Below are 13,764 nucleotides of genomic sequence, written 5' to 3'. Positions count from 1 at the left end.
AAGAATTCCTCATATCAGTGAGATCATATGATACATGTCTTTCTCTGTTTGACTTATTTCACTCAACATAATACCCTCCAGTTCCATCCACGTCGTTGCAAATGGCAAGATCTCATTCCTTTTGATGGCTGCATAATATTCTGGTTTTTTTTTTTTTTTTAACTGATATGATTGGTTTATTATTCCACTGTGTTGTAGGTATACATCATGTCTTTTCATTTGAAATGGTAAGTCCTTCTAATCTTTGTTCAGAATGTTAAGATCTTTCAGTTAATGTTTACCTCTCCAACCCCAAGAAAGGTAAACATTAACTGAAGTTGGAGAGGAGGAAAGTCAAGTTTGGCAAATAGAAATGTTCAACTAAAGTAAACAGTTTTTGAGATGTCACATGTGTTATAAGAATAACATAATATAAATAAGAATTTTTAGGTATTAAATAATTTGAATTAAAAAGAATCTAGGAAGACATAAAAATTTAACCTGTTATTTCTGCTTTGTGACTTCTTAACGTTATACTTAGAGCCCCCCTCAAACAGGAGTTGTTTTACAAGGTGGTTATGTCAAAAAAAATTTTTTTTTAGGTTATTCTCCATCTAATATCTTCTGTACTTTGTATTATAGTTCTGTAGTATAACCTGAAATGTCAGAGTTTTATACCCAGTCTCCATTAGTATCTTCTGTACTTTGTATTGAGGACATGAAGTTCTGTAGTATTACTTAAAATGTCAGTGTTTTATACCAAATCAGGCTAAATAAATGTGAATGTTAATATCTCTGTGTAGTTATTATCTATTAGTGATGGGGGGTAGGAACTTGGGTTTGTGAGCATGCTCTGCTGATGAAATGCATTTATTTCTGTTTAAAATTTCAAATAATTGAAAGTATATGGGTAAGTTTGCCTATACTTTGTCTTACGATATCCTGCACTATATTGTACACCACATTTCAAATTCTGTGTTTTCTGGTTGTAAATTTACCATGTTTCTCACAAAGTAACTTCTTCATTTGGCCTAGTACTGCTTTTTAAAATTCTGCTTTTTAACAATTGATATGCTTATTATAGTAGTTTTTCTTATAATTGTGTATTTTAAATATTTGAATTTTATTTAGTTACCACTTATATATTTATAAAATTACTATAATTGTACCTGTTGCTTTGAGTTATCTACTTAGGAAAAATATATAATTTGTTAAAATTTAAAAGCTTCTGGCATACTACTAAAATAATTTGTTTAATGCCTAGTATCATGAACAAAAAGATTCTCCATTAAATACATACTTTAATTATTTATATATTGGAACACATGTGCTCGTTTGCTCCTTCCACTGCTTTCGTCTGTTGATGGGACCAGTTGGGCATTTCTTCTTATACAGTTTATATTTATCTTTTTGTTTCATCTTTCATATCTTGGTCTGGCCAGTCCTGATAGTTGTTTCGACTTTGATAAGGAAATGTACTGGTTAAGAGGTTATGGGTGAAGAAATGCAAACCAATTACCAGTATTATGTGAGCTTTGATAGGATACTATTCAAAATATTGTGTTTGTGCTGTAGCTGATACCGTCGTGGCTGATTTAAGAGTTTAGGATAAAATAACTAAATTTGAAGAATAAATATTCCTAGTCAATTTCAGTTTTTAAAAGCATCTCTTCAGAGTTTGCCATGACAGTTGAAAAGTGATGATGATAATGATAATTTTTGAAAATGTCCCTTGGGTATATGGTTAAAAATATTCTCAGTTGAATATGAATTTGTTTAAAAAATTAATTTGTTTAAAATATTCCCTTCAGTCTCTTGATACATGGTGATTATATGTAATTAGATTTAATTAATCTTCAGTTAGAAAACCACCATAGTTATTAAAAAGCTGCAATTTCTGAATTTGACAGTGACACCAGAATAATCTTTTAAAGGTACCGAAACCAGGCTTTAAAAATACATTGAGGGAATCTAGATTAAGAGGTATGTATCTTGAGGTTAATGAATATAGTGAGCTAAGATGTAAGTCCCCCTACTTATATTTGTTAATTCCTCTTATTTCTGATTTGAAATTTAACAAGTAACAAATTTTTATTCGTGACTAAAAATTACAGTATAAATTCATATATTTATAATTGATTATTCAAAAAGAAACATTAAAAATTTTTAATAGGGATGCCTGGGTGGCACAATTGGTTAAGCATCTGCCTTCGGCTCAGGTCATGATCCCAGGATCCTGGGATCGAGTTCCACATCAGGCTCCATGCTCAGTGGGGAGCCTCCTTCTCCCTCTCCCTGCTGCTTCCCCTGCTTGTGCTTTTTCTCTCTCTTTCTGACAAAAAATTAAATAATTTTAATAGACTAAATTTTAGAGTAGTCTTAGATCCATAGCAAAATTGAGCCGAAGATAGAGATTTCCCATATATCTCCTTCCCCCAACATACATTCAGACTCCTTCACTATCAGAATGACACATCTTATCACCAAGAGACCATAGTTTATGTTAGGGTTCACTCTTGGTTTTGGACATTCTGTGGACTTTTGACAAATGTATAATGACGTGTACCCATTGTTACAGTATACAAAATAGTTTCACTGCCTTAAAAATCCTCTGTCCTCTACCTATTCATCCTTCTCTTCTTCCTAATCCTGGTCAACCACTGATTCTGTTACTGTCTATATATAGTTTTACCTTTTCCAGAATGTCATGTAGTTGGAATCGTATAATATGTAGCCTTTTCATAATGACTTTTTGGTAATAAGCATTTTAAGGTTACTCTGTGTCTTTTCATGGCTTGATAGCTTGTTTATTTTTAGTGCTAAATAATGTCTCATTGTCTGGATGTACCACATTTTGTTTATCCATTCACCTACTGAAGGACATCTTGGTTGTTTCCAAGTTTTGGCAATTCTGAAAAAGCTGCTGTAAACATCCATGTGCAGGTTTTCGTGTAGTCATAAGTTTTCAACTCCTTTGTGTAAATACCAAGGAGTATAGTTGCTGGATTGTATGTATGTAAGAGTATCTTTAGTTTTGTAAGAAACTGTTAAATTGTCTTCCAAAGTGAATATGCCATTTATAATCCCTATCAGCAGTGAATGAGAATTCCTATTTCTCTACATCCTTGCCAGCACTATGTGTTGTCAGTGTTTAGGATTTTGGCCATTCCAGTTGGTGTGTTGTGGTATCTCATTGTTGTCTTAATTTGCAATTACCTAATTGATAATATGGTGTAAAATTTCATTTTAACAGTCATAAAACTGAGGAACATTTTCCCAGTATTCGTGTATGCAGATATCATGGAATGCATGTATTCAAACTGGGGGAAACACCCATCATAGATTGTATTTATTGAAAGTTTGTCTTAGGTTGCTTTAAAAAATACCCCCCTTCCCCCGGTCTAGTAGTGAGTACTGTGTTTTGGAAGTTATTGTTTTTAATTACTTGAAGTAAAAATGTCTTCCAAGCATTCTCTGTTCATTATGTTTGAAAGTTTGCATGCTATTATTTATATCAGTGGAAACATGTCTTACTTCCCTTTTTAGTTTAAAATTACTTCATTTTTATTAAGAAAAGATTACTTTGTTGATGCATACCCTTGAGGATTGTAACACTTTCTAAATGAATGAGTAATTTCTTGGCAAAGAGGCCTACCTTTTATTTTGAATTTTTTTTCTTTATACCTGTTTTCTTAATATTTCATGTAATTGATTTTTCCATTTTTTACTTCCAGATATGCTGTTTGTTAGATAGTATTTCAGCTGCTAATTTGTTTAATTTCTTGACAGTCTGACTAGCTAGCTAATAATCTTTATTCTTTATGTAATCTTCTCTAGTGAAGGAAAAGATATGTTTCCCAGTACTAAGTATAATTTATTTTTAGAAATAATTATAAAAAGGTTGAATCTTGTTATTTCCCAGACTTAAGACATTTCTCTAGAATTATATTTCCTTTAGTAGATTTAAATGTTCTGTGTCAGTATTTTTACATCGGGAATTCTAGCATTTTCTTTATCAAGATATTGAACGTAGATGGTACATGGTGATCCTTTGACAATCCCTTAGAGGCTTCTTCAGAAATGTACGTGAAAGATCTTTATAAATTAAAGAATAATGATTGTGGTTATTAAGACTATTCATTCAAACAGGAATTTAATTAGTGTCAGATGAATATATCTTTATCATTGCAGAATGTTTCAGTTGATACTATGTTAAATCATTATTTACATAGTTCACTGTTTTCTAAACCTTAGGCATTACTTTATTTTAGACTCATCTTTGTGTACTGTGTGAATCCTTTAAATTTGGTTATCTAAAAAAAGAAGCTACAGTATCTTTAAATTCACAGGTTGATATTTTGAGTATTAGGTATTTAAAGAAAAGATCCTATTCTATATAAAATAATGTAAAGTTCTGCACTGGTTTAGTTACTTTACATTAGTGCAAATTTTCTATTTTTATTTTCATGAACGAATACTGACTGGAACTTAAAAAGCATTGGTTCTTAAATTTCTGGGTTTTGACATTTTTTTACACTGTTAAAAATTATTGAAGACCCCTAAGAGCTTTGGTTTGGTTTTGTTACATCAGTGTTTACCATATTAGATAATAAGAGAGAAAGTTGAAAGAAAATGGGATGTAGTGGGAACACTGGCCTTATTTTACTTTTTGCAGATATTCTTGATGTTCCACTTTAATGTAGTGGGAAGAGTGCTATTGTTTTACTGTTTTGTAAATTTGTTTAATGTTTGGCTTTATAGAAAATGGCTGGCTTCCCATATTTGCTTTTGCATTCCATCTGTTGCAGAATGCTCTTTTGGTTAAAGTGCATGAAGAAAATCTGGCTTTACTTAGATAAGTAATTAGTAAAATGGAGATGAGTATATTTTAACCTTTTCAGATAATTGTGGATATTCTTGTTAAATACTACAGAAAACTTGACAAGCAGTAGTTTTCATTGCATTATAATCCATTAGGCTACCTGGAACTTTGAATGGATTATTTTTTTACCCATGCATGATTTTGTAATGTCATATACCAAACATTAGAAAAATACTGATCCATTGAGTTATACACATCTTCTAAATTTTAATGTATTTTATTACACAGAATTAAAAACAAATTACATTTCTTAATATCAACCACTGATCTTGTCAGAAAATGTCTGCCAAATGCTATCCCAAAGTATAACATTCCTATGATACCTTTTGTAAGCCAAAATGGCATCAACTGAAGAAGCAGTTAACATTTTTATATAAAAAATGTTTGGAAAGTTTCTGAACCCAAATTATAACCTCTTAGGCTTCTCTGAGACTTTAGTACACATCTTGCTAACTGATGCACAGAATAAATCTAGATAAAGCGCAGATGTTCACACATAGTTCAAAGCTATGGCAGCTTGATCCAGAGATGCTAAGAATATTCTCAGGGATGGAGCTTGGTGGTAGCACTTTTCGTTGCTCTAGGTTTGTGGTGCCTCTAAAATAACTTGCTGCAAAACACACAACTTTATATTCACTTTTTGCCTTTTTCCATAAAAGCGAAAATCCTGTTTTGGTTAGCAAAAACAGATACTACAAATGTAGGTCTTTTATAAAAGCCAAGTGGCGTAATGCACACTTTTGAAAAACAAGGGACGCCTGTACACAAGTCAGTAATCATAGTTGTCAGATGCTGTCTTGTTCCGTTTACAACCCCGTCATAAGAATGTTTTTCTTGAAGGACTACCGTATTTCAGAATGCAGCAGAAGTGCTTTATGTATATATCCTGTTTTGTTGCATAATTAAAGACATGTAGTGATTCAATAAAAATAATTTTAACTGCTTCCTGTACGTATTCATCTACATATTCTAGTTGAAATTTTAAAACTAGTTGTGTGGGCAGCAGCCTCTCCTCTGCTGTCCTGCCCGCTGCTCCCTTGTAACAATGATAGTTACTAGTAAAAATTGAGTGTAAGTGCTTCGATTTGTGCTAAAATACCAAGATTTTTGCCTCCAATTGCTTGTACACCATCCCTACAAATGTTAATAGACTGAAAAGCCCAGTTAGATGATAGTTTTATAATTGTGTTCTAATGTTTAGTAAGACATGAAACAGTTTTGAATGTGTACACTTCCTGAAAGGGTCTTGCGGACTCAGTACTCCCATCAGCCACACTCTGAGATCCATTGTTTTAATGGAATGCTGCTTTGATAAGTGGTTCTGGAAATCATTCATACTTTGCTTGCTTTTTTGGTCAGCTGTGAATTTAAGCATACTTCAGTGACAAGCTCAGGAATACATATGCATAATTCTTTTAATGGAAAGGCACGACTTATGAATATAATAAGAATAAATTAAAAATCTCGCCTTTTGTTAGGCTTTGTTGGAATCCTTGAAAAAAGTGAAGGTGTTTTGTGAAGGTAAAAACTTAATGAACTCTCTTGGCAGAATTTTTTAGGTCAGTTCAACCTTGAGTAAGTTATTTAACAGTGCTGTGCCTCAGTTTTATGATCTCTAAAATAGGATAACAGTAGACCTACTTTATAGGGTTGCTATGAAGAGTAATTGAATTAATTAAACCAAGTTTTAATCATAGCTTTATTATCTTATTGCAGTGCAGTCTTTCGAGATTTTGTTTACCTTTAAGTTGTTTCATGTTAAATTGTAACTCTAATTTTTGGTGTAAAGCAATAAAGCATTAAAATTTGTATTCCAAAAATACCATGTATATTATGCACCAGTTCTAATTTCAAATATTAGAATTCATAGAAGTGAGAGTCTTGTGTATTGCTTTTTAGGTGGGTACACAGTTAATAGTGAACTTCCAAGTTTCTCCTTACTGATATTTGATAAATCAAGTTATAATGAGAAGTACTGTCTTAATATTCATTGCTAACCACTACCTTTAAATATAATCTCTGACCCTTGCATTTTACCTGAAGTATGTAGCAGTGGATTTTGATAAAAATGACAGTAATCTTAAGATATGACTAGGAAGGGACTCCTGGGTGGCTCAGTCACTTGGGCGTCTGCTTTCGGCTCTGGTCATGATCCCTGGGTCCTGGGATCAAGTCCCGCATTGGACTCCTTGCTCAGCCAGGAGCCTGCTTTTCTCTTGCCTGCTCTGCCTGCCGCTCCTCTTGCTTGTGCTCTCTCTTTCTCTCTCCCTCTGACCAATAAATAAAATCTTTAAAAAAAAAAAGATAGGACTAGGAAGTTGAAAACTTCTTTTGCTCCTTCTAAAATAGTTTAAAAATGATCTATCATCCAATTATACTATTTCTTTTTCTTAATATGTGAAGCTGTATAAAATAGTACTTAGTAATTTTCTTTAAGGAAGCATCAACACTATTAAATAAATGGAGTGTATGTGTATTTAGTGAAAAATGCTTTTATATATATAGGTATTTTAGCACAGTGATATGCTACATTAGCATGTATTATTGTAAGACATTCTGATTATCTCATTTAAAGAAAGATATTTTAAAACTGGAAAACCAGTTGTTTCTTTTTTTAAGATTTTTTAAGTGATTTCTACACCCAGCGTGGGGCTTGAACCCACAACCCTGAGATCCAAGAGTCGCATGCTCTTCTGACTGAGCTAGCCACATGCCCCTGGAACCAGTTTCTAATAGAGCATCAGAAAGGGAATGTTATGGCCACTGTTGAATAAATTGACTTTAAAAACCGTAAGTCTTGGGGCACCTGGCTGGCTCAGTCAGTAGACCATGTGACTCTTGATCTTGGGGTCGTAAGTTAGAGCCCCATGCTGGGTGTAGAGATTATTTAATAAATAAAAGCTTCTTTAAAAAAAATCCATAAATGTATTTAGCATATTAATCTCTTCAGAATTCTATTAATGAAGAAAATAGAATAATAGAATAATTTAAAAAGTACTGAATTTTGTGAATAATAAAGCTAATAAATACTGTTATTTTGGAAAATGATAGGTACAGATGAAATACTGAGGAGATAATAAAAACATCTCCTTCTTTGCCCTCCACCAGTGAATCACAGGCATCCAGTTAGGATGTCAGAAAACTTAAGGGGGATTTGAAAATTGAAGTCTCAAACAATAAGAATATGAATACAAATGCAAACAATATGAATACAAATTCATATCATATCTTAATTACCCTCTGTTGGTTAGATATTGCATTCTTCATCTTTCATAGTTAAGGCAAATCCAAAAGTAAAAATAAAAATTAAACCCTTGTTCCCCAAAGATGTCATGATCAAAATATCCGTGTATTTTACTGTGGTGCTGAAATGGAACCAGCTTTTCAATAACAGGTGTCTGCTATAAATAATACCTGGATGATTTTGGATATGCTGAAGGCAGTCTACATTTTATCAGGTTCTAGTGATGAGGAAATGACAACTTGTATTTGATTTATTGATGATAGTGTTAAGTGTGATCATAAAGTAGTATTTTCCATATGACTTCATCAGAAATCCGTTCTATGAAATAGTCTAGCTGTTTTGCTTGTTAGTAGTATCCATCACTAGCCAAACATTTGATGAGAAGAGACAAATTTAGTTTTAGGCAAGTTTAAAAAAAATAGCTTTGAGAAAGTTTTGGGATTTACATTTTCTACATAATGTGACAAACATTTCTTTATGATGCTGTGTAAGTGATGTGTTTTGTTTTGTTTTGTTTTTTACCACAGCTCATTAAAGGTTACAATTTGAGGCATGTCCATTAGGTTAGATATGGGCAGTTGATTAGCTGCTTAGTGGCATTTATCTACCATATACCATAGGCTTTTCTTTCCTTTTTTCCCTAGCTTTTATAGGTGCTTTTCACTGATATTTTGTATTACTAAATGGAATTTTAAGCACATTTTAATAGAACTGCTTTTAAAAGAAAAATTGTGCTTTTTTTTTTTTTTTTTAAAGTTTTAGACATTGCTACTTTTGTCTCAGAATGTGTTTTGTGATTGCTACATTTAACACACTGGTCTGATAATGGAAAAGGTCATTAAATAATAGTGCAAATTTGAATTACAATATGTTGAGTAATTTCACCTAGAGATTTCATCGACGTTAATTCTATAGTTATACAGAATTAATAACTAATACTAATAATATTACTGTTAATGAATTAGTTTTTCGAAGTAGTTGAATTTTACTGAAATTTAAAAGTTTGTCATTTGCATGATCTTTTGTATCACAGTTAACCTCAAGAGCATTTTGTTTCAGAACTTGCCGACTGTGTAATAACACTTTTATTTAGATTTCCAAGCAAAACCCTTGTTCAAATAAAGGAAGCAGTGTTATGTTGAACTTTTAACAACTGTTTGTGCGTCATGGGGACTTTTCATGGCAAATCTTTAGGTCTTGGGTGAAACAATGCTCAAGTATTTGAATAAAAATGCAAAGATGTATTAACAATGAAAATTGTCCATATAACTTTATTTTTAGCTTAGTGCCCCACAGCTGTTTGTGTTGGATGTTTGAATACATTTGAATATAAAAGGGTTAATGGTCTTTTTGTTTTAAGACTTCAGTGTCCTGGGAGGAAAAAATAATTGGCCCTGGTGGTTATTAATATTAGATTTTTCTTTTTTTGGAATCTAGGCATACGTCTTTGCTCTATTGAACATTAAAAACATTCTGTAGATTTTATGTAATCTGACACATTGATAATCTAGTAGTATAAACTGAGTGCTCTAAGCTCTGTGGTATATCAGACATGGGAGATTGAAGTTTCTTTTCAGTGTTCTTAATAAGTAAGTGATGTTGGAAATTTTTAATTTTTTTAAATGGAAAGTGATGTCCCAATTTATTCTTTTCTTTTTGATTTTAGATGGGAAATGTAAAGTCATAAGATCGATAGGTTGACTGTGACAACTATGCTTACTTACAGAGAGAACAGGAAATGAGAATGGGTGATATGGGTCCCCGTGGAGCAATAAACATGGGAGGTAGGGATTTGAAGCAAAAGCCTTCTGTAACTTGTAATTCTTTGGGTAATTGTACATGCTGTTTGTGGTATCTACGTATCAGTAACAAACTAAAATTTGGAACCAACGTTTGTAATGGTGAAATCTCTTATATTTATTAAGTTGAAAAAAAATACAAGTATATTAAAAATAATATGCTAAGGAAGAATTTTGTTTCATTGAAGGCTAAAAGGTATATTATGTTTTAAGAGATTTAATGAAAGAAACCTATAACTAGGTTTTGTTAGAACCTGAAACCTGTTCAGTCATTCCATGGTGTAATGCAGCTATATTGTTGCATTTTTAAAAAATCAAATTTCATGCTTTCAAATTGCCTCTTTTAACCTTTCTTAGAAGTTTGATAGTTTCTGAGTGTGTAGTGTTTTTAAACTTCTTGAGAGTATTTTATAAATTTTTATTGGTAAGGTAACCTTTTGTGTAAGTGGAGTTACTTTTATTCATTTTTCTGAATGTTTAGCTTATTTTGCCCTAACCTACCATATTGTGCACAGAAGTGCACTGTTCGGAGGCGTCTGTGACATGTCAAGGAAATGAGATGTGTCTTTTACATCTGGGCGGATGCATATCTTTAGAGTCGATGTAAAGTTTTGAAGAAAGTGCCTACATTAGCTTCTCCACTATTGAGGGAAACAGTAAATTTGAAATGTCATACACTTAAAAATCAGATAAATTTTTAATATATTAATTTCATATTGTCCCACAGAAGCTGTCACAAAATTAAAATTTTCACGTAACTCAAAATGTACATATTGTTGTAAAGATTACATTACCATTAGCATGTAGTACTTAGGATATATAGTGTATAGAGTAAAAAAATCTTAAAGCATCTAATATGTGGAATGAACATTTTCTGTGATCAACCTTTTTCCCTATTTCTCATGCAGTTTATTTGCTACTTCCAATCAGATCATCTAAAATTGTTTATTGCTATTAATTTGGTCATTTTTCTTACCAGTAAGAAGTTACTGAGCATCTCTGGTATACAAAGGAAGCATGATACATGGCCCTTACCTATAAAGATCTTAATTGTGAAGTTAGTTACAATGGATACATGAATTAATTGGTGAACAAAATACATAAGTTCTATAGGCACAGTTCTAGTATATAAGACACAGTTGAATATATAGTAATGTACCAATAGTTCAATTTTATGTCTTTTCAAAGTAAATTGTAGAATGGTGTATAATATAATCCAAGTGGTTTTAAGGGTTATAGTGTGAGGTTATGGGTTGTAGGTACTTGGCAATGCCATTATAATTATTAGATTGTCATTAACATTAGAAGCAAATGAAGTATTTCTGATGTTGCCGAGACCTTGAAAACATTCTATTTTAGTTAGCAGCTTCATCAGAAGAATAATGAGAGTGTACCTTTAGATTCCTTATTTAGTTAGTAATTTAAGAGAACTAAAAATTTTTATGGCATTTTATTTCATCGGAGAACTGTATTACAGTTGAGCACTTTCTCAACTCCCCTTAAGTCCAGTCCATTTACTTTTCTCCTGTATACATTTTATTCAATCTGAGACTTTGTCCTAATGGTTTACTGGAGTTATGAATCATTATCATGCAGTTGAATGCCACTGTTGAATCATTAAATTGTCATATCCTATCAAGTTATATTGTTAGAATGTGGCAATAGGTTTTCTGGTTTATCACCAGTCTGTCTACCAAGCGAAACATGGATTATAAAACTGCTTTTCAGGGGACCAGATAATTCTAACGTTTCTTAGATCTTTAAATTTAGTTTAATTATATCTGTGTGATAGAAAGCTTAATTACTAGAAACAATACTGATAGTTGGAAATGTTATTTTTTATTTACTTTATTATACCCATAGTTGTATAGTTATATTTGAGTCTTGCAAGTTAAATGTAACAATTATGTTTTACTAAAAAGAGAAGAAAAACCTAATCCTTGATCTGTTCTTTTTAGGGAAAGTTAAGATTCCTTATAGATAGTGTCTCCATTCTTCCTCATTTCCATGTGGGACATGTCATGGAGTTCTAGTAAAAATTTTTATTTATAGCTATGCTAAGGGAATAGAAATATTCTTGGATAGTTATAATGTTCGATTTATCAATAAGCAAGAACATTTTGGGATTAAGGAAGTAATTTCTTCCCATGAAGTGGTAGGTTCCTGGGGATTAGGTTGAGAACGAGTGGTAGTGTATATATTGCCAGGGACTGGTAGGGAGTAAGACTTTTTCCTCCCAGCTCCTCCCTGGGCTCAGTCCTATGTAGAGGTCAGCTGCATTAGATACTGTGTAGAATTCTGGGTTTGAATGGAGATACCATCTCCTGTTATAATGTGTTCTTGAGAAATTGAGTTCTGAGTGTCATAAAATTGACCTATAGAATGAAATACTAGAAGAAAACTCTTTAAGTTGGAGTTAGTCTTTGTTATGAATTTTTAATGAAAAGAAGTATGAGTACTTTAAAAATTAAAAAATTCAAAGAAGATACCTAAAAATGTTGTATTTGAAGCCATTATAAATACAATATTTCAGCTCAAAAATTATTGCAATTAACATGAGGCCGGGTGGATATCTTTTTGATGAAAAAATTTGAAGTATGTCTGATTGTCCCCATTTCCAGAATTTTTAACATGTCAAAAAAATTCATATAGCTCTATTAATATTTTATCTATATATATATGCTTTTAAAAAATAAGCTTTGTCATCACAACCCTTTTTAGTTGTTTAGATTGCCTATTTCTGTAAATTTTAAAGTTAAAAAATAGTACCTCCTGTAATTTAGGGGTATGTTTTGTAACTTACATTAAAGTCAAGAGGTTAGTTTTAGTGAACTTTATATACATATTTGTATTTGCCAAGTGCTAATCCTTTGCCGTTAATTTATAAGGTATAGTTACCATTGTTAAGAGAGTAGTTAGTTAAAAAGCAGACTGTAGCAAGTAATACTCATTTTTTAAAAAACTTTCAAAACTTTGACAGTCTCAAATATTCTAAAATAGTTGATAGTTGTCTCATTTGTTTTATGTACATTTGATTTTGGGATGAAAATTCTATAGTGTAGGTAATGCTCTATTACAGAGTAGATAATTAAGTGTCCCATTCTCAAAGAAGGAAAATAATTTTATGATAGTCTTGTTATATAGTTTGCATAAGTATTGTTAAATTTTTAATGTTTACTAAACTAAGATAGGACAGCTCTAAGTATAGATTGTTTTGCGTAGATGCATTTAGCCCAGCACCTGCTGGTAACCAAGGTCCTCCTCCAATGATGGGTATGAATATGAACAACAGAGGAACTATACCTGGCCCACCAATGGGTCCTGGTCCTGCCATGGGACCAGAAGGAGCTGCAAATATGGGAACTCCAATGATGCCAGATAATGGAGCAGTGGTAATGTATCATAAACATTATTTTGATTATATTCAGTAATATATACTTTTCTGCCCCAAAGGTAACTTCACACTTAACATAATTTGGCATCATTTGTTTTGGCGGTAAAGGTCAATATGCAGTGAAGAAAACGTAATTTTGTGAAGTTATATTGACTTATGAGAGGCAGTTTTTACGTATCACAAGAGTTATATTTACCATTCATGGCATGCTTTTGTACTCAAGTATATGGCAGATACATGTTAATTACAGTTATTTTTATATTGCTTTTAGTATGTATCCACCTCTTACCAGTATCCACTGTAAAGGTCAAGTATTTTAAGATTGTGTTCTTTTCCTCTGTGGACTCCTTACCTTTGGTGGGGAATGAAACTCCAGTATGTGTGAAAACACATTTTCAGTAAACATTTTTAATAAAAAGACCATTTACGATTAATTTCAGGGAACTTATTCTAACTATAAAATAAT

At 32.0% G+C, this 13,764-nt stretch overlaps 1 protein-coding gene across 1 annotated transcript in view; it reads left to right on the top strand.

Annotated features, from left to right (window-relative positions):
• PSPC1 (paraspeckle component 1) overlaps positions 1-13,764 on the top strand; it is a 79,186-nt gene that overhangs the window by 38,689 nt on the left and 26,733 nt on the right. The window contains exons 7-8 of the mRNA XM_081815492.1: positions 9,802-9,889; positions 13,127-13,296. Coding sequence (XP_081671618.1) covers positions 9,802-9,889; positions 13,127-13,296 — 258 coding nt within the window. The remainder of the gene's footprint in view (positions 1-9,801; positions 9,890-13,126; positions 13,297-13,764) is intronic.

Source organism: Leptonychotes weddellii, chromosome 3, assembly GCF_054177405.1.
Source record: "Leptonychotes weddellii isolate Sample4059 chromosome 3, ASM5417740v2, whole genome shotgun sequence".
Classification (NCBI taxonomy): domain Eukaryota; kingdom Metazoa; phylum Chordata; class Mammalia; order Carnivora; family Phocidae; genus Leptonychotes; species Leptonychotes weddellii.
This window is presented reverse-complemented; position numbering and strand designations above follow the sequence as displayed.